Below are 21,507 nucleotides of genomic sequence, written 5' to 3' on the forward strand. Positions count from 1 at the left end.
ATTCCTCCTCCTCCTACCCGTTCCCTCCCAGCACTTGCCATGTGAATCTGGCAGCACACCCACCCATTTTTCCCTGTGGGTGCTCCACCCCTGGAGCACCCATGGAGTCAGCGCCTATACTTCCCCTTAATATGCTGGATAGCTCCTTTGGTGTTCCTTGATCCTCTTTGTACTGTACCCATTACCCCTGCACTCCCAAGGTCTTTTTCTACTGATATTAAACCTGGATGATTTTGCGCTAAAATCCTTCTAGAGCCTATGGGGACTAAGTGGCAACTCCCCCACCTAGGGCTTGCTCAGGTCAGGGTGGGCTTTCCATTCTTTAGAGCACTGGCCCAGCCAGCGCTCGTGATAGCTGAAGAAGCCCCACTGGGGTTTTCCTGTGGAAGAAAGACAAGACAGGTGTGCAAGGTTTCAGTGAAAGACAATACACCCCCAGGTTTATTAACTCAGGAGTCCTGCGATAAGCAGAAACTCATGTGAATGGGACAGTTTCCCCACCCTCAAAACAGATCTTTCTGTCTCCTCAGAAGCTCCCTCAGCTGCTCGATCTGCACCATCACGCTGCTCTTGGACGTGCCCCCCGGCGTGGTGTACTGCTCCACGCTGTTGGCATAGTCCCACACTTGAGACACGTCGGTTCCGAAGAGGGGGCTGGGGAGGCAAAGCGAGAAGGTGCGTTAGTGGAAAGCTCCACTGTGGAGTCTGACCCACAGGCTGAACGCATTTAGCTTTGCAAACTGGCTATGCCACACTCCAGTAACTGCCTGGGTTATGGAGCCCAATCCCATCCCCACTGAAATCCAGGGCAAAATTCCCAAGGCCGCCTCCTGCCCTGCCTTGCACCTTATGTAGTCAGTTACACCTGCACACAGTGAGCGAAAGCTGGGTGTAACATGCTACCCGATCAGAAGGGCGGTGTTCTATACCTGCTCTGCAGAGGTGCCAGTGACAAGGCAGGGGCAAGGCCCTGGAGAACCAGGCCTTCAGTTTTTAGAGCTGGTCACATGTGTTAGCACTGGAACGTGTCTAAATCTGCAAGACATTTAAGCCCAGCGCCTTAAAGATATTTAGATGCCTAACTCCCGTTGAAGGATCTGGGTTCTAGGGCCTGATCCAAATCCTACTACAGTCAGTGGAGAGACTCCCATCAATCCACTCTGCTTCAGGGAATCAGCTGCATAGTCACACACCGTCAGTTACAGAAGCTGACCGCAGGCCAGGCCTTTCTGGTGCTGGCATTAATAGCAAAGAAAAGTTTGACAAATAAAAATCATTTTCTAGTTGAGCCATGGAAAAATGGAAAGTTACTGCTTTGGTGAGAATTGCTGAAGGATCTGTTCCCCTCCCCAGCACACATCTCCCTGTCCATGCCTGGCTCGGGCTGAAAGGCAGCTCCCCATGGGTAAAGGGGTGCCCCCCCTCTTCACACAGGAATCATTTTAGGGCCCACTGTCCAGATATAAACTTCAGTAGCATCATGGTAATTTAGCCCAGAAGGGCTGGAGGAACAGTCATGTCCAGGTGAGATGATGTTGTATGAGTTGTACAACAAGGGGACAAGTGTTGAGAACCCTAGAAAATGGCCTTTGAAAGCTCTAAGTTAAGGAATACAAACCTAATGCTCTTCATGTCCTCCACCGTGAGCTGATTAATGGCAATGCCCTTTGTCTCGGCTAGGTGGACAGCCTTCCCGGACGCAGCATGGGCTTGTCTGAATGGCATCTGCAGTTAGAAGTACACACAACAAAAAGTGAGCAAGTAACTAAGGTCCAGGACCAAAGAGTGTGTGAACACTTAAGCGAATGTGGACCTTCTTTTACAAGGTGATGCAACATTCCCAGTGCTGTCAGAGGCTGGGTTTTCTGGGATACAGGGTGTGCCTGTTACGCAGGGCAACACTATCTGCAAAAATGTCTGCCAGGCCACAATGCAACAGTTACACTGCTGGGGATACTGTCAAAGGGGCTTTCAGTCCTGCTGGCTCAGGGCACAAAGACCACCCGCTGGGGATCCAACAGGACATAACCAGGTGCCTCACACGGAAAGGAGAGAGTGACCCCTTTCTCTGAAATATCCAGCTGTTGGCACAAAATGGAATAGCTTAACATTGTTCCTACTGTGTATTGATGTCAAGGGATGTTGTCAAGAGGAGAATTGAGCCCAATTGTCTTTGCACTGTGAAGCCAAGACACACTCCAATGAGTCTTTGCAGCTTCAAAACCCTCCATCATGCCTTCCATTGGGATCTCCTCAATACTTACTCCTTTACGAACCAAGTAGAGGGCCAAGTCTGTAGCCAGCATGTCAGGGCTCAAGGCTTTCTCCATGTTCTCCTTATGGATCTGCGGAAGTGAGGACCATAAGCAGAAATCAAACAGCTACTAACAGGTCACTGAAGAGGCCTCACACAGGAGATTTCATCCAGGAGAGGCCTGGCTTTTGAAAGGCCTCATTGCAAAAACAACCCACCAGAGTAAGACATTTACTCTCTGCCTTTCGTTTTCCTACAGTAGATGATCCAGATACTGCATTTTAAACTGCTGGGAGACACACAGGCTTCAGCTAGGAGACCCCTCCCTCTCTCCTGCTGAACTAGAGACCCTCCCCTCTATACAACCCCCATTAGAGGAGTCCGCACACATGAATGTCAGTGAGATAAGTTTCAACTTGTAGGCCCAATTCTGATCTCACTTTTTATAAGCGAGACTCTTGACTTGGATGGAGTTACTCCTGACTTACACAGCAGTGAGCAAGCGCAGAATCAGACCCAAAACATAGTAGTAAAAAGTGAGTTTTACCTGGAGAGTGGAAATGACTCCAGTTGCCACCGGTAGCACAGAACTCAGAGTATCGATAACATCGAACACAGCCTCCTTGTCTTCCTATTTGTTAACAAAAAAACAAAACCCGTCCACCTAGTGCAGTGAACATAGCAGAGAGCAGCAGCATCCTGGTGAGTGGACACAGTGTCCGTGCTGACAAAACACATCTGGTCTGTGTGCACGACTGGGAATAACCACACTTGGAAGAACTGCCAGCCCATGGAGCTTTGGGCATGATGATGGCCTTCTTTCCCCGGGCTCTAGTGCTCAGCTGAGGAGGACATTCTAACAGCAGTTCAGCCCAGCCAATGGGAATTCAGAAGGGGGCGATCTGACTACACTGTAGGTTATTTAATTTAAAAGCAACCTTAAGTGAACCTTTGTGCTAGTGAAAGGCGCCAGACTGCCAGTCCAAGAGAGCGAAGGCCTGTATCAAACACAGAGCTTTCTCCATGCTGCTCTCTGCCACCTGCTCTGGAGTGGCTATTGAGAGGGGCAGAGGAGCAGCTCATTCCCCACGCCCACTCAGCTCTTGGCTGGAGACACCTACCTTTGCTATGGTTTGTGATGCAGAAACTTTCCTGGTAGCAACTGGACGGCGACCTCACCAACTCCCTTAATGTAGCTCAGCTAACAGTTGTCAGAGGATAGAGACCCTTGATCGCAGTCACTCTGGGCCAGATTTGAGTCAGTAAATCTGGCAATAAAACTGCTGTGTCCTATCAACAGACCTCCAAGCCATCCAGACCCTGAGCCAGATCCACAACTGGTGTAACCTGGCATAGCTGCATTGAAATCAATACACTGGGTTGACACCAGCTGAGGATCTAGCTCTGTAGCCTTAAAATTCTCAATTGTCTTTTGTTCCATAATCCATCATTAGGATTTGGAGCGACTCAACTACAAACTGCAGTCTTTAAACCCTCTCATCTCTGAATATGTAACGACCATGTCCCAAGCAGGCCATGTGCAGTGTGTAGGTATGAATGGATTTTGGAGAGTGTGTTCTGTTCTGTCTATGCAAAGAACTGGAATGAGAATTCGGGTTTACCTGCAAGTCCTTGTTGTAGGTGCTTGGGAGTCCTTTGAGAATCATCATCATTCCAGAACACTGCAGAGAAGGGGAAGTTTAAGGTACTTGGATTAAAGCAAGAATAGCAAGGAATTTTAAACAGTTTCACTCAGCAGAGCTCCAAAGACAAGGCTGCATCCTCTGGCCAGATTTCTGTACACCAGCCATTGCTCGTTTAAAGCCTGATCTCCGGGGGGCCCACTGAAATCAGTGGGAAGGCTCTCATGGACTTCACTGGGAACAGGATCAGCCCATTATTTGCCAGATTTTTTTTTAAAACTTAACCAAAGCGAACACCTACTGGCAGACCAGTAAAATAAATAAAAAAAAAGATGGACCATTCTCAGAATTCCACTACAGTTAGTAGGATTCTGTAGATGGTTATTAAATGGACAGCAGACATGTGCCTTCTTATGCCTGTTATTCACAGTGGATGGACCTTCCCCCACCGGCAAGACTTGGCCTCTTGGTGTTGTTACTTGTAATGCTTGGTGGGCACCTTGTGCAATTGCTTCACATAGTGGTGTGTGTTTTGTAAGGATTTTGTTGCTGGTCATCCATGTTGTCCTGTTTGATCTAACTGCAATCAGTGCCAGGTTGTGGTGTGTACCTGGGATACAGCCCGGGAGGTGTGCTATGCCTGATGTCTGTAGCCTTGTGGTACAACCTTTCCTAGGGATTATATTCTACTTTGTCTAATAGCATGCTCATAGGGATGGCAGATGGTGGGGATGCACCATTATCTCCAGGTTACAGTTGAGGAAACAGATACATAGGGGAAGTTAGGGCCTAACTGTTAAAGTAGCCTCTGACTTTGGGAGCCTCAAACTCCGGCACATCTTAGATCTGTTTTCACCCTCTGTTCTTACTGACTTGAGCTGGAATTGTGGGTGCTCAGCACCTCTGAGCCATCAGGTCCAAGGCATCTCCTGTTCCACACACAAGTCAAGCCAACCTTTTCAGCTGTAGCCTCTAACGGACTTGCCCAGTGGGTCCCCCTGATTCAGGAAGAGAACCAGAGTATGATGGGTGGGATTTAAATTCCTATCCCAATTATGCTAGCTGGGGATGAAGACAATAGTAATGAGCACCCCAGCGCTCTGACATCTCCTCCCCTTGCAGACTCACCCTTCCAAACACACGTCCAGCCTTGCTGCGGATCAGCTCCAGACTATCTGGATTTTTCTTCTGAGGCATCAAGCTACTCCCTGTGCTGAAAACAAAACACTGAGCACATTAGACTGGTGAGGTCCCTTTCTGTAAAGAGTTCACGGGGTCTCTGTACTCTGCACTGCAGCAGACCAGGGAAGCTACACCTGCCACCACCATGTACAGTCTAACTGCACGTGGCAGGGAATACCTGGTGCTCTCCAGTGTTCACGAAGAACAGGGCTAATTTCCTCTTGACACACCCAGTAGGGGCAGGAGTTCCCAAACTGTGGAAAGCAACTGTCTGGAATTTTCCAGAAAACATCAGGAATATTAAACCCATTGCCCCATTCCCCATCAGGTCCGGCATGTTAGCAGCAGGTCTGGCATGGGGGAACGGCTCCTTGCCCCATGCGTTAGTCCTTTGCAGCCCCTAGTCCCACACTTTGGGAAATGCTGCATTGGGATGTTACAGGATACTAGGGCAATTCATAGTAAGAGACCACGCTGGGGTCACCGTGTGGAATCCAGCACACACACAGCCACAGCTGAAGGAACTGTCAGTTCCTTTATCTGGCCTTAGACACACGAGGCCACATTCATCCCTGCAAACTCCATTGACTTCAGTGGGGTTACAGCAAGGATGAACTGGATCCTTTGTGCACCGGAGCAGTGTGCTATTGCTCTGCAGCCTACTCTGCTTAGTTAGCTTACACAACAAGTCAGGAGTGGAGTCTGTCCCTTTGACACTGTTGTAGCTCCATTTTAATGGAACTAGTCCAGATTTAAGCCAGCACAGCTGAGAGCAGAATCAGAGCCCCTGCATGTTAAAGTGCTGCTTGTGCAGCTGGAGTGGAGTGATTCTGTGTTTGTCTTATGAAGACTTTAAATAAGATTCAAAATATCACACTTCCCTGGGTCTCTCAGATCCCCCATATGTGCTGCTTCTCCCCTAACTCAGCCTAGACGTGCCAGATTGTCTCATGGGAAGAGAGCAGGGATGCTTGAAGATAAATTTAACAAGCATCTTGTCTACAGCTACCATGCATCCCTGCTCCTGAGCCTGTATCAAAGCTGCTCTGGGTTTAGCTCCGTCTAGCCAGAAAGATCTTAGCTCTCTTATTCAACAGCTATGTACATATATTGAAGGGATCCCAGTCCCCTAAGGGTGTGGTCATTCTCGTACCAGGATATACTAACAAAATGTGGCTTGATAACCCTGTCAGAGTGAGAAATGAGACTAGTAACAGGAAATCTGGAAGGATTGCAAAACAAGTCTGTTTAAGGAAAGGCCCTTTTTACGGGAACTCCCAGCATAGGGGGATTTTTTTTATTATTATTATTCTTGGTTTCTCATTTACAGCCTGATTCCACAAGTGTTTACTCAGGCAAAATGCCCAGTGAGTATGACAGAAGATTCAGCAGAGTAGGGCTACAGAATCTGTCCTTTACCGGGATCAGAGTCAAAATATTTTTTTAGTAATATGTACACTTATAAAGCTCCTAACGTCTGACACTCTAGTATTAATTTGCATGATATTTCTGTGAAGCAGGGAAGTCCCCCTTTACCATGCCCATCTTACAGGCAGGTAAACTGAGGCAAGGAGGCTGAGTGATTTGCCCAGTGGCACTGGCAAGGAAGGCGTAGAATCCACAACCAATCTCCTAGCAGCAATTCATTCCAAAATGGAAATAGTCACACAAGTAACCTTGTCTCCCTGCATCTAAGAGAAAAATCAGTTTAATGGGGAATATTTGTCCAGGTGCAGAAGTGAATGATAAGAGACCGCTCAAACACACGCTTTTACTGGGCATCTGACAGGACTTTGCAAGCAGGAGGCTCCACATCTGAGTACAGTTCAATTGTCTCTCTTCACACCTGATTGAGAAGCCAGTCCCAGCTCAACGCCAAGCCTGTCATTAGGATATGGCAAATATATAGTGCCCATCGCTGCCTCCCCACCCCACCCCTGGCCTATGCTGTGGTGATGGGGGCAGGACACATGCATCTCTGGGGAGCTAAGGATACTAGTGGGTTGAAGAGAGGGTACAGAAAAATGGGTGCTGGAAGCATGCTCCGTTGGGTTGGGAAGATGACATCTGAAGTACAAGTATGTTACTGCCAGCCCACCAAGCAGACTACCTTTTGGGGGGGCTATGCCCCAGGGCCATCTTTATTCTCCCTGCCTAGTTGTGAAAGCCCCCCTCTATCATAGCAACCCACTCGGAGAAGTGCTAGACACTCCCTCCTGATCCCAGTGCAGGGTGTGAGCGATGCTGATTTATAGCAACTCGCTTGATTGAGATTTTTGGGTCTTTTCCTCCACGATGCCCTGTTTATATATAAAAAATGGTTTGAATACAATTCATATGAGCGCCTTTTATTTGGAATGTGGGAAATGGGCTGGTGTGGGGGAAATAGGACTGCGATAAGCTCTAGAGAGTTACCTGTAGGCATCAGACAGAGTCACAAAGCCAAATTCCTTTGTACTATAGATGATGAGATCCTCAGCCATCTTGCTTAGATGAATCATTAACAAGGAGGCAAAGAAGAGAAACTCCACTGTAGAGAAGGGTGACAGTCAAAAGCATATGAAGGTCTTATTTTGGCTGCCATTGCTAGTCACAGTTGTAATTTAGCTGCAGGAAAATTCAGGCTGTGAACAGCCATAAGCATGTGAGGTAAAATTCAAGTGTGACTTAGGAGCCAAAGACTCATTGAAGTCAATGGGACTCAGGCTCCTAAGTCACTTAGGCACCTTCAAGGCATTTGCCTGAGATCTATTAGATTTGTGGAAGGCCCGTCACTTGGGTTGTTGCACAAAGCCCTGATAGTTTCAAAGTAATGGTGACTCCATCTCCTCAGCACATGCCATTGGGAGTTTCTTTACCATGAGGGACTGAACTCCTCTGGATGGGGCAATATCCTCACCATAGGTAAATTGGCATAGCACTGGAGTCAAAGGAGCTCTGCAGATTTAGGCTAGCTGAGGATCCGGACTCCAGGGACCCAACTTCAGCAGCTTTGGGTCACAAATATAACACCAGATACCCACTCGGCTCTCTATGAGCTGAGGGGTGAAAACATTATCTACTATCTGTTCTTATCAGTTTATTGCCAGGTTAAGAGCTCAATCCTCCCACCAGGAAGTGCAGGGTGTGTGTGTGTGAAACCACCACATCTGAGCTTTTCTCTCCCTTGAAAAGTTTACTGGGAAGAATCTCAGAGAAGCAGGTTACCGGAGAGCATTCAGGGAGGGGGGAGGGAAAGTGATAAAGTTGCACCTACCCACGAAGTCTCGCTCACTAGTTGCATCCATGCTGTTCAAGCTGATGGAAGCAAAATCAAGTTCTGTAATTTAAAAAAAACATACACAGGGTCAAACCACTGGCTATTATTTGAGCTCTGAAGCCCTGCTTCACCAGGCTACCCAAGCATGAACTTAAACTTTAAGCAGGAGCAGTGCCATTGCTACTCGCCTGCTTAACGTTAAGCACACGCTTAAGAGTGGTGAAGAATTAGGGCCTTAATTATTAGCCATAGACTTTCAAGGGAACAGAAGCTGATCAGCTCTGCTATTGTGTTCCTCTTGCAGGCACCAGAGCATCAAATATTTGTAATCTCATCTCACTTCAGAGAGTATTTTTATCACAAGAGAAGGACTGTGACCCCTAAGCAAAGTACGTTGCAGTTGATGGGAGTCTTCCCATTGATTTCAATGGGCTTTGGACCAAGCCTTCTAGTGCCAGTTATTTTCCAAGCAGCAGGGTAAGGGATTGCAACATATCTAGAGGGTGGAGTTGGAACACGTGGTTTAATGGCCACCTGTCACAGACGGCTCCAGAGTGCTCCGTTTCCAACCAGAGTCCGCTTCAGGGACCCACAAAACTCAGGGACGTACTGCCTCGTCTTTGATGGAGGGTTCTGAATTTAACAAGGCCTCTGGGATCTACTGCTGTCAGAGTGCATGGATCAGCATCTTGCTGCCTGTGCGTCATCTTAGGCAGATGCAAAGAGGAGTGTTCCCTGCCAGTGACTGCTGTAGCAAAATGCCCCACTACCAGGGCTTCTCTTAAGAGTGCTGGAGAAAGGGTTGCGGGCAGGGAACTCGCTGCGTGTCCCCTGCTACTGTGGGGAAAGGAGAAAGCATAGCAAGGGGAAGTGAGGTGAAGACCCTCTATAGCGGGGTGGGCAAACTACGGCCTGTGGGCTGGATCCAGCCCACCAGCTGTTTTAATCTGTCCTTGAGCTCCTGCTGGGGAGTAGGGCTTGCCCTGCTCCGGCGCTCCATCTGGGAAGCAGTTTCTACCCACATATCAGAAATAGCCATAGTGAGGGGCATCTAAACTCCTAAAGCCTGTCCTGTTTTCCACATAATGTACATTAAATGTATTTGGCTGATGGGGGCATTAATCCCCTACCACCTCATGAAAAGGGTGTAGTACCTACAGAAGTCAGCATTTTGCTTAAGTGATCTAGTCTACGATGCAGCAGTCAACCTGTTACCATCCCCAGACTTGTCACTCACTAACTCAGTTCTGTGAATGGGAAGACAATTTACCTTTACGCAGAAACTCTCGATCGATACCCAGTGGGTTGCCAGCTACAGCACCGCTGCAAGGCAGAAAGAAACCTCATGCATGACACCCTGCACTTCTGACACTCACAAACCTGCAGCAGTGTCCACAACACAAACTCCAGTTACAGAAAGCGGCGAGAGACGCCGGTCTTAAGACTGGTGATACCTGGCTGCTTTTTCTACTGCACTGCTCCATTGCACACTGTATGTGGGCAGCTGTAGTATATTTTGTAGCTCCTGGCCAAAGTCAACCAACGTGAATAAGGCATGGTTTCTATTTTGAAGTGTTTAGAGCAGGATCCTGTACCCAACAGAAGAGCCTTCAGATACTGGAGATCTCTTCTGCAAATCCAGACAGCCATGTCTGAAATATCTGCCTCCCAGGGGGCACTGGGCTGAAGGCACAACATTACACCTGAGAAGCACTAGCAGTCTGAGTGCTCTCAGTCCACATTCACTCAGGTAGGCTAACAGTCCATCAATGGATATCACACAGATGGATCCCTCCAATGTAGACAGAGCCGTAGATGATGCAGAGCAATGATTAGGGTAGTCAGAAGGAATTTATCAAAAGTGGGTGTTGGAGGGGAGTATATTACTTGCATACGAAGGTTATAAGCTTTGCCATCTGTACCATTTACAACTGAGAGCTCAACAACTTCCTCTATCAGCACATACAGCTCACATTGGGCTCACTGAGTAGAAGGACCTCAACTCTCACATATGTGTTTTCTCTGTAAGATACACAAGTGTTACCCTCCCACACAAAAAACAAGCAAAACAACTGAACGCTTTACCTTCCCAACGGCAAAACATTGATCCTTCTCCTCACTTCTCCCAGACGCTCAGAATCGCGGGTGAATGCAACTGCATGACTGTGGGGAGAAAAACAAAAGGAAAAAAAGAGGACAGGTAGGAAAGAAGCCTGTTTCACATTTTCCTCTCTAAAGTGGAATGTAACTGTGGTAAGGAGTGCCAGGTTGTCAACTCTGGAGACCAGAATCTTATTTATCAGCAGATCACAGAGCCCATGGTACCGTTGGCATGGAAAGCATGGTGCCCAGACACTAGGGTGAGGGGTGCTTTGTCAGTGAAGAGATGGAAAGGCCAACAGCAGTGCAAGCTTCCCCATGCTTCCCCCTCCAGTGAGCTGCAACGCTGGCCTACAGGGACCACCTCTAAGTGGGAGACAGGTGCCCTCTTTTTCATGGCCCCCTCAATCATCTGCTCTCTGCAAAATCTACTTAAAGTAGACTGTGGGCTCAGAACCTTAGTAAACTAAGTGCAGGTTAAAATGGAGCTGTTAGGGTTGGTCTTATGGTCTTTTGTGGCAGAGCCTATGAGCTACTCTAAGTTTAGTTCCTGAGCTTGGCTGCCTGGTGTTTGTGCAGGGAGAGCTTTGGATTTTATGCACTCAGCCCATGTTTCTTCTCCGAACCCACCCACAACCGAGGAAGAGCATTAAGGAAGGTTAACTCAGCATAGGGCTCCTGGTAGCATGAAGTTTGGTGTGCTACCCATCCCAACTCGGACATCTTGCAAAACAGCAGCTTCCTAGGTTAGCTTTGGGGGTGACTTCTGCGTCACCACGTGCTGATGTTACAAGGAGACAAGGCTGCATGTATAGCTGTCAATGAGCTGGTCCCCAAGGACAAATTGTCACAGCAGATCCTACGAAGTTACCTGAGTAAAAAGTGGCTCCACCGGATTGGCTGAGCTCTTTGCAGATGAGTATAGCCAGGAAAGATCACATCAGTTTCTCTGCAATAAGAAGTAAGAGAGGAGGGAGAAAAGGGAGACAGCTGATCTACAGTTCAAAAGAGTCTAGCAAATCCAACAACCTGCAAATTATGTGCTGGAGGCTCACAATAAGCCAGGAAGTACTGAGCACAATAACCATTTAATAACAGATGCAGTAGCTCAAACAGAAGCTATGGGCTTGATGCAGAAATAACTGGGTGAGGTCGTTTGACTCGTGTTCCGTAGGGATAATCACAATGGTCCCTTCTGGCCTTAAATCCATGAACCAATTGTCAGAGCCAGGATTAGAACTCAAATTCCCAGTCCAGTGCATACTCCACTAGGCTTTCAAGATGCTTTTGTGCCATTATTGGTTTAGGGTAGTATCAACCCTTTGTTGTATAGTAGTTATTTATCCTCATATTTGTTAGCTATGAAGAGAACTGTGACATTAAAGTATCCTGTAATGAAGGCTCATCAGTCTATGACAAATTGTTTGGATCACTGTAGTTTAGTCAGCTGCTACAGTCATTACTGTTTTTAATCGTTACAATCTGGAAAGGTTGAGCAGTCCCAGCTGCCTCTATTTGATTTTGCTTTATTAAAATTAAGTTTTAGCCTCTTCAACATGATTTGTTGCCAGGATACATCTGGGATAAGAGGAAGTCTCCATGCAGCAGGCCAGCCATTCCCTGAGAGAAAAGAAGGGGCCAATCCTATTACCCAGACCATCAGCTGCAGCTGCACGCACTTTGCCTGACTGTACATGGACACTGTATGAGTTGAATGGAAAGAACACCGCTGACTTCAATGGAGTGTTGCTGATTTACGCTAGATAAGGATCTGGCCCAGAATTTTTAACATCACAGCACACAAGCAGCTTCCCCAAGAGATTCCACAGCGTTTCGTTTCATAGCGTGGACTTGGAAAAATAAGGACTTACGCAGCAGCCCGTTCCACCAGAGTCTTGATAAACTGCAACAGGTGAGCAGACAGGACAGAGCAGGAATTTCGCATATAGAGTCTCAAGTCAGTCACAACCTGCAAGAGATCCCCAGTCAGTCAAGATGGAGCATGATGTACATTGTGACCAAACAATACTCACCAGGTCATTTGACTTTTGCCAGCTTGGGGAACTGGATAACAAAGTCATCCCGCCCGCCCCACACACACACGCTTTCAATAGTGAAAACGACTTCACAGTGCCTTACGGATGCCATTCAAGCAATTCAGGGCTTTCAATATAATTAATTATTAAATGGGAGTTTCACTATATTTGAATTTGCTCTCCAGGGGCCTGATCCAAAGTCAATGGGAGTTTTTCCATTAACCTCAATGGGCTCTGGCCCAGGCCCCATCAGTGGTTCCCTTAATAGAAGGTCTATGAACCTGTAACTCCCGCTGATGTTAGGACCGGGTCCCAGCCACTGCAGAAGACAAACACAGAAGGGAAAATAATCACATAAGCTAATACAAGCACCAAGGGACTCAAAATATAACATCAAGCAGCCCAAAGCTTAGAGGTCTGGTCCATCTACCTGTCAGAAGCCAAAAGCTCACAGATAACCCTAAGCTTTTTTCTGGGAAACCTGCGTGCTCAGACACACAGGACCAGATCCAGTGTTGAAGTGAAGCCATTGGAAAGACTGCATTAATTTCAATGGGTGCTGGATCAGGCCCATAGAGAGAGAAGTGAAAAACAAAATTATCTAGGGGAAAAAAAGAACTAGAAGGTGGGGGATGGAGAAAAGTTATGGACTCGACATTTTAGTCGATCAGATGAAAACACAATATTTGTCCCTAAGGTCAAGAATAAGGCTTGCCAAATGAAATTACTGCAATAGTCAGCAGCCTGGACTAACATCTGAAGCTCTGAATTGAAAAGGACGAGGAGTCAGTATTGCTGAGTAATGGTGATAAAATGGAAAATACTGGGACTATAAAATTAACAGTGACCAAAAAAGTTAGAAAAATTGATAGAGGTCAAAGCAGAAGTGTGAAAATTAACTGCAGGTATTTGCCTAACCATAGCAACAGCTTTGGTAACTGCAAATCTCTTCACATTTAATTGCCGGAGCACACACGTGTGAGCTATAAAGAAAGATCCCTGTGTCTATGGGCTAGACTTGGGACTCTAAAGTGCCTCAGAAATGCAAACATAACCTACAGTGCAGTTACACACACATAACCCCCTCGCTGGGAAAATGCAACTTTCTCTCAGGGCTACTAGATCCCAGAGTCTTCAGCAGACAGCTAGATGCCTTCCAAAGCAGTGCATATGTGCGCCACTCCCTCTGTTTAGCAGCACTTCTAACCTGCTCAAGTGTGTGTGAGATGATCACCCTTTAGTGGCTGCAGAAAATAGATCAGACTATGACTAATATCACAGCTATCTTGGGTTCACCTTCAGCTCAGGTGGTTGGGACTGAGTCCTGAGTTCTGTCCTTGCTTTGGACGATTAAGTTCATGCAGGAATGATGTTCAGTCCAGGTGGAAACCACGAAGCCTGCCATGGAACGGCTGCAACTTGTCTGAAAGAGTCTTGAAGCATCTCGGGTTTTCTCTTTTGCACAGAGCTACTACTGAGTTCCAAAGGAACGCTGTGCAAGAGTCTGGCTGCACCGTCTTGGCCAAAAGAAATGGAGTTCAATTTGTGTTTGTACCCAATACCAACTGTGCTCATTCTGTCAACCCACCACTCATGGGCCACTAGATGAGCTGCACACCCGCAGTGACTAAGTCCCAAGGGATCATGTTGTGGATGTCAATTAAGAAAAGGGAAAGGAGGTAGAAGGAAATAAAGGAGACAAAGCAAGTACTGAACAACACAAGGCAATTCTTGCCATACTTGATCATTCCGGCTTCGTCCGGTGTGCAACTTCCCAGCTACATCCCCAATCAGCTCCTGAGGGCAACAGAAGAATTTCCATCAGTGTTAGCAGTATTGGAACGATAAGGACTGCAGAGAAAGCAGACCCCACCTGCCCTTAAAAGTCAAGGCCTGGATTCACAAACGCTGACGCAAATGCTTAACTTTATGCAAGCAAATAATACACTGGAGCCATGCAATTCAGGGCAGGGACAGTTTTGTTATGTGCTAGTACAATGCTTGGTCCACAATGGGGCCCTGATCAGGGACCCTACATGCAATTGCCATATAAATAATCCCCACGGGGGCCTTTCAGTGCCACCAGACTATACATATTCAGTAGTAACTAATAATATGTTAAGCATGTGGTTAACATCCTTAAGTAGGATCAGGGCCCAAGGCTGCTTTGGGCCAGGTCTGGCCAAGTCTTCTCCTAGTAATATTTTGGGACAGCCTTCTCTCACTCTGAATACAAAATAAGATGGGGGAAAAAATATACGCCACCAAATGTATAAATAAGAGTTTTGTCATTGCAACATATTTTTAATTATCTCAATGGGGATGTAGCCTAAAAAGGAAACAGATCAAAGTATTTAAGGGGAGAAGACTTATTTTACTACTGCCAGATTGATCAGAGGCATGACCTGGAAGTTATCAGGAAATTAGAGGAACTGGACCTTTAGTCTGCGTTCGTTGGCAGTGTGGATATCCTCATCACTTTTGTTCACCACAAAGGCTCCCCTGGACCATTCTTCAGAAATCTACATTAGCAAAAGACACTGGTCAGTGGTTAATGACGCTTCTTTACTGCACAAGGGTGTTGGAGGCTTGATTTAGGCAGGTTTGTAAAATATTTTGCGATCCTTGGATCTAGTAACTGGGGCCTTATCCTGATCTCAAACTGGTGTGATTAAATAACTTGACAGAAATCACTGAACTTACATAATGGTGCACAAGAGATCAAAATCAGGAACTAAAAAGTGCAAAGCATTATTAAGAGACTCTTGCTGTCAGATTAGAAATACATCTTAAGTCTCATTAAAATTGCATCAGATCAGTGCCACACCCTCCTTCAGGGTGCAGGAATATGTGTTGTTGCACTTTCTGGGGGATGCACTCCATGAATCTGTTCTTCCATCTCTAGCTACTAACCTTTAAGACACGGGAGGTTAAAAATGTACTTGACAAAGTGAGTTGAAAAGTCAACCAGCAATACAACCCACCAACATTTTCATACGTAAACACAGTATGGATTTCCCCATTGTTCACAATGTGTAATTAGGAACAATAGATTAACAGAGATGCATTCCCCTGGCTTATCTGCTGACTTCTCTCTTTATCCCTATACAATATGGCGAATTAATTCAGACAGCCAGACACAAGAGCATCCTGTGCGTCAGCTCAAAGAGACCGTTCCCAATTTCTACTGAAAAATAATTCCTGAGTACTGTTTGTTCCAGGAAGGGGGTTTGCACTGAATGCACCTCAGCAGGGTGTCTCAGCTTCTATAATGGCCTTTAAAAACGTTTGTAGAAGACTTTCAGAACCCACATTCCTGCCACATTACCTGGGGTCACAGGCTACCAGCCAACATTTATTATATTAAACATGGTTCTTTTTCTTCTAGATCTAAGCACATCTTAAACAGATGCTATTGAGGCTGTTGATCTTAAATATGGGACTTTCTCTACACACAGGCTCCTATCTTTAACACACATATAGCGCAAGCCATTCACAGATGGGGGGGGAGGAAATGCAGGTTGAGAGATTAAGTGAGTTTTCCGAAGGCCACAAGAGCAAGCCAATGTCAGACAACATTAGAACTAGAGTTCCTGGCTCCCTGGCCTGTGTTCATGCCATTAGAACATGTTACTCTTCAGGATTCCAGGGATCTAAACATATCCAAGTAGTCCCAAGACATATACTGCCATTTCCCCAAAAACAGAATGGTGCAGGCATTCTACAGAAATCAGTAAAACAAAAACCCTCCTCTTTTTGGAGTGAAGAGCAAATAACGGATAGACTCATGAACATGAGTTGCCTCTTTGGGAAATCATTCACTTTTGTAATACCTCCAGATATTGTGGTGCTACAGCTATCCACAGAAACGACAAATCTTTCAGAGTCGGAAATGGCAGGGGCTTGGAGTGGGCTTACAGATTTGTTGTGCTTGATTATGTGTTTCTGCCTGCAGGAACAGAGACACTAAAATGGGAGATCTCCACCAGGCAACTGTTTGGGGGCATGAAGCAGGCTAAGCACAACATGGGTTAGAGTGCGTACACCTGAACGGGAAGCAGAGATAAGCCAAGGGTCAGGACAGATGCTGGACCCCCAACTTTATAATCAAAGACATGATTCAAGACACCATCTCTGTTCAGGGAAGCACGTAATGTGCCTACTTTTAAATAATGGGACTTAAACATGGTTTTCTTGAATCAGGACTAAGGAAGATTACAATGCAGACTACCTGAAAAGAGGAAGATCAACAGCCAAGTAGCAGTGGCGAAAGCTTCAAGTCAGAGTGGGTACCTTGTGGCAATGCCTGACAACTTTTTACCACACCCTGTGCTCAAGCAAATACATACCTTTTCTAATCCACTCAGAATCTTCTCCAAATCACCCTTGGTTAGAATCCCAGACTTCTCCAAAGCCTTGGCATAAGCCATGCTCCCTCGGATGTCAACTTCCGACAACCGCTGGTCATAAGCCATGGAAGAGTTGACAGCCTCCATGATGGGATCAGTGCCTCCTACAAATCTTCCTCCCCAAAGTTTATCCCCCTATGGAAAAGGAAGTTTTTTTAAAAATGCAGCTTAAAAGGACATACTAGTAAATCTGAAAGAACCTTCAAAGAAACACTCTTTGGGATGAGTATTAATCCTGAGGGGCAGCATCCCTGAATCTACCAGAATAGAAGGAACAAATTGAGACCTGGTGTAAGTGAGTACAACTCTGTCAATTAATTTGGCCTATTACACTGACTTCCATTGAAGTCAACAGGCCAACTTTGGCGGTAACGTCAAAGGTGTTCTAAGTGAGTTTACACTGCTGTAACCTGTGCAGAGAGAAGCCAGGACAAAAGGGAGCAAGGAGGTCCTGCTTTAAACGTATACATTGAAACCCTCTGTCCGTAGCTTCTCCCGTTACATCTCTCTCTCCCAGACCCTTATCATGAGTCCATCTCCCTTAGGTACACTTACCAGTTTGTAATCACCTACAAAAAACTTGACTACAGTTTGGCAGCTGGTGTCCTAAGGTCACTGCCTACCATGCTGCCCAGTATTTCCTTGTGTTCCCCCATCCATCTGTCTGTAGCCACTTGTTGTCTCTTGTCTTGTATTTAGATTGTAAACTTCTTGGGAAAGGGGTTATCTTTTTGTTCTGCGTTGACACGTAGCACACTGGGGTCCTAGGCACTACCGCAATGCAAATAATTATAGGTCACCTCTGAATTGCGGTGAATGGGAACTGCCAGTATTCATCTAAGAGCAGAATGTGGCCCATGCTCAGATAATAAGCAATGCAGCCTTTGAATCATCATGAGAGCACAGACCAGAAAAAGGCTGACGTCATATTCAGAATGCCAGGACTCTTGCATGCCGTTCCAGAGATGGGCAGTTTGTTTTTGTCATTAGTGTCTAGCTACTGAACCGTTACTGCTGGATCACGGGCCCTAACCAACTGTACTTTGCCCCTAACACAAGTATGGCATCTTTATGTCCTCATTTTTCAAAGCGAGTATAAGGGCATGTGACACACAACCAGCGTTGACCTCTCTTTTAAAGCAGTTGAAAGCACTGACATCCTTTTAGAGCAAAATAATTGGTCAGCAAAGGACATAGCAAAGACTAGCACTTTTCCACTGTTTTGAACAAAGAATGATATGTTCGTTATAAAGAATAAAAATCAGGGGAGGGGTTTTAAGTGAGAGGGAGCTGTGGGCAGATACACGCTATCTCTATTAAAAACACTTCTGGAATTATGAAGTATTTTAAGTTCACATTGTGCCAGAGTCTCTTCTCACTTATACTAGTGTGAAGCAGGAATAACTTCGTTTACTGCAGTGGAGTTACACCAGGATAAAAACAGTGTAAGGCCACGTCCAGACTACCCGCTGTATTGGCGGGTTAAAATCGATTGCTCGGGGATCGATATATCGCGTCTAATCTAGACGCGATATATCGATCCCCGAGCGCGCTTATATCGATTCCGGAACTCCATCAACCCCAACGGAGTTCCGGAATCGACATGGAGAGCCGCGAACATCGATCCCGCGCAGTGTGGACGGGTGAGTAATCCGATCTTAGATATTCGACTTCAGCTACATTATTCACGTAGCTGAAGTTGCGTATCTAAGATCGATTGCCCCCTCCCTAGTGTGGACCAGCCCTAAGTGGCAGGAGAATCAAGCCTGCTGTGTTTTAAGTTTCAAGGACAGGTTTTGGTTTGTTAAACGCAGTTACACTGCATTTACAGAATAAGTCAAATGAGTCAAAATTTACCCTGGTGTAAATCTACTGCATTGATTAATTTGACATTGGAGTGTGGCATTACAATATTCTTTATGGGCACCTTTGTGAAGCGAACACATTTTAAGCCATTCAAATGCGTAAACCTGCGTGTGACCTATTTCACCATGCATTTGTACAACGGCATTGCTTCATCAGCAAACAGAAACATGTGTCCCTTGGTCCCATGTCACTTGTTTACACAGATGGACACACCCCTGAAGTCCTTACACAGGCAAAACTCCCACTGACATCAAATAGGATGTCTGTTTGTGTAAAAACTCCATGTTTTGGCCTAACAGATTCAAAAAGAAAGTTTCCAAAGCAGATATTAGCAGACAGAGGAGCAAATGGGAAGCATTTACAGGAAGTGCCTGTAGCAGAGTTTAAATGGATACTTGTGCCCATCTAATACATTTCTCACACCCCTTCTACTCTCTCTGCAGGCCAGGAATCACAGCCACCTTCTCTGGCAGAGGACTGGATAGGACCCAGTTTCAAGTTAATCAGTGCCACTATTTCATCAGCTAGCGGGGTCATTGTTAAGCAAGTCTTTCCCCAAGGACTGTCTCCACATATCTACCGATCCCTGATGAACAACGATTGTTCCTGGGGTGTATCTTACAGTCCCTACGGGGGCAATACACTTAGTGAAGTCCTGGGGAGTTTTGCCCTCAGGACTGTAGAATTAGGGCCTATAGTTGGAGATTTTAAAAAATTTATTGTCAGGGCAGCTTTGTTAATACAGCCATTTTTAATTCTAAATTTTGTCAGTCAAATTCTGCACAGTCTCAGCTTTGCTACCACCTAGATTTTGGCATCATATTGATTTCCTCTACTGTTTCAAGTGAATGGCATTTTGCCTGTCAAACCTATACAATTACACAGCCTGATCTCTGCAGAACTTTAGAGTAGATATGATTGTTTCCTCATCAAATCTGTACTAAGGACAAGTGAAGGGGGACGAAATCTGGAGATCAGCATGAGACCATAGAAGCATTTGGACTGGGGAATGGGGAAAGACATATCTATGTGTTTTGTTTCAGGTTCTCCACATATTGTTAGGCATAAACAGACAATTGAGGTAACTGAACCTTTACTGCAAGTGATTTAAAAAAAAAAAGTCTAGCTGTGAACATGCAAACAGTTTCTCTCATCTTTTAGAGGTCACAGAAATTTCATAATATATTTTGTAGGGGCTTCTCCCCTAGTCAAAATTTGCTGCCGGTCGGACTATGGAAAGAGCAAGGCTGGCAAATTTTGACAGGTGAGAGACGCTTATCAGAAAAGTGATAACAACGGTGCACAATAGTAGATAAGGCCAAGGAGACTGTTCTTGCAATTATTGAAAATGGAAAGCATGAACCGCTATGGGAACTGGTCAGATTTTGCTAACAGGGGCCAGTGCTGAGAATGCAGCATTTGTATAGAGAAGCGTCTTGAGGAAGCAACTCTACAAGTGGGTGTCCAAAGAGTGATAAACAGGAGAGCGACAGCCACCTAAAAGAACGAGTCTTGGTCATGGGAAGAAACCCTCAAATAAATGGAGGTCTGCAATATTCTTGACTCACACTTACTCCAGAAGAATTTACTTTGCCTTTGGAGCAGCTCCCATGATAGAACACTGCTAATTAGGGGACAGCTCCTGATGATGCATCAAAGCTCACACTCACCTCAGATGCCATGTCGGATGAGTTTTTCTCCTCTCTCCTACCGAAACCTCAGCAACGTGTGCAACCTGCAAGACAAGAAGCCGCTGATTCTTCCCCTCAGCCGGGCGGTGCAGTGTGCAGCTTTGGGGTACGGCGCTGCAATGTGTTTACTCTAAACCAGACTCGAGCACAGCACAGAATGAAAGCTGCATCATCAATCCCGCACGCAGCACAGGGGCTGGCTCGGGCCGGGTTACACAAGGCGGAAGGCAATTGCCCTGCCCGGAATAAGGAACAGGGACAGACCCGCTGTAACCCGACGCGCCCCGGTCGCTCCCAGCCCTGCTCACCTGCTTTGCTGCAAAGCACCAGCGCTGCTCGCCTCGCTGGCCCGAGCCCGGCTGCTTTTTCATGCCACCGGGCACCCCGGGGAGGGGCCGAACCAAGCCTGGAAATGCTCCGGAGGGTCCCTCCCACCTCCAATCCCCGCCCCCCTGCCTGGCTGTTCTCTTCTCCGTCCGCCTCCAGGCTGCCTCTGGTTAGTGCGTCAGCCTCTGCAAGGCTAAGTGATCTGCAGGGGGGGCGAGATCGGTGCTCACAGCTGACCCTGAGTCTATCTCATTTGTAGGGAGACAACTTGGGGGGGCGCTATGGGGTACAGGGGAGAGACTCCCGCATTATGCATGTTTGGGGTGACCAGATGTCCTGATTTTATGGGGACAATCCTGATCTTTGAGTCTTTTTCTTATATAGGCTCCCATTACCCCCTGCCCGCTGTCCTGATTTTTCACACTTGTTGTCTGGTCACCCTATGTATGTTGGGGCAAACACCCTGCCAGGGGGGTAATTGTAAGGCGTATGATTCATTCTGGGGAGCAACACAAGGGTTTCCTATGAGTGTTTCGGTGACAAGGTGGGTGAAGTGTCATTTATTGGAACAACTTAGAGAAAGAAGCTTTTGAGCTTACCCAGAAGCAGAGCTGTGTGTGGCTGGGAAGCTTGCCTCAGAAGTGATACCTTAGCTCACCCACCTTTTCTCTTTACTGTCCTGGAACCACCAGGGCTACGGTACCACCGCTTATTTCAATGACAGACATCTGAAATCTCAG

The 21,507-nt window shown here is 46.5% G+C and overlaps 1 protein-coding gene across 1 annotated transcript; it reads right to left on the reverse strand.

Annotated features, from left to right (window-relative positions):
- Positions 1–407: 407 nt before the first annotated feature.
- Positions 408–20,887, reverse strand: ASL (argininosuccinate lyase). Its single transcript, XM_050929538.1, has 17 exons — positions 20,749–20,887; positions 20,420–20,484; positions 16,824–17,018; positions 14,913–14,996; positions 14,215–14,271; positions 12,310–12,407; positions 11,310–11,387; positions 10,424–10,501; positions 9,609–9,661; positions 8,336–8,398; positions 7,495–7,609; positions 5,026–5,110; positions 3,877–3,936; positions 2,802–2,885; positions 2,265–2,345; positions 1,619–1,725; positions 408–654 (listed from the first exon to the last, which is right to left on the reverse strand). The coding sequence occupies exons 2-17, from the start codon at positions 20,429–20,431 to the stop codon at positions 504–506; spliced, it is 1,401 nt and encodes a 466-aa protein (XP_050785495.1). The 5' UTR covers positions 20,432–20,484; positions 20,749–20,887; the 3' UTR covers positions 408–503.
- Between the last annotated feature and the right edge of the window lie 620 nt (positions 20,888–21,507).

Source organism: Gopherus flavomarginatus, chromosome 19 (genome assembly GCF_025201925.1).
Source record: "Gopherus flavomarginatus isolate rGopFla2 chromosome 19, rGopFla2.mat.asm, whole genome shotgun sequence".
Classification (NCBI taxonomy): Eukaryota; Metazoa; Chordata; order Testudines; family Testudinidae; genus Gopherus; species Gopherus flavomarginatus.

Coding starts and splice junctions, on each gene's coding strand:
- ASL (XM_050929538.1), bottom strand. Junction 3,937..5,025: donor CTGGACGTGTGTTTGGAAGG/GTGAGTCTGCAA, acceptor CCTTCTCTGCAG/TGTTCTGGAATGATGATGAT. Junction 655..1,618: donor GAGGACATGAAGAGCATTAG/GTTTGTATTCCT, acceptor TTGCCTCCCCAG/CCCCCTCTTCGGAACCGACG.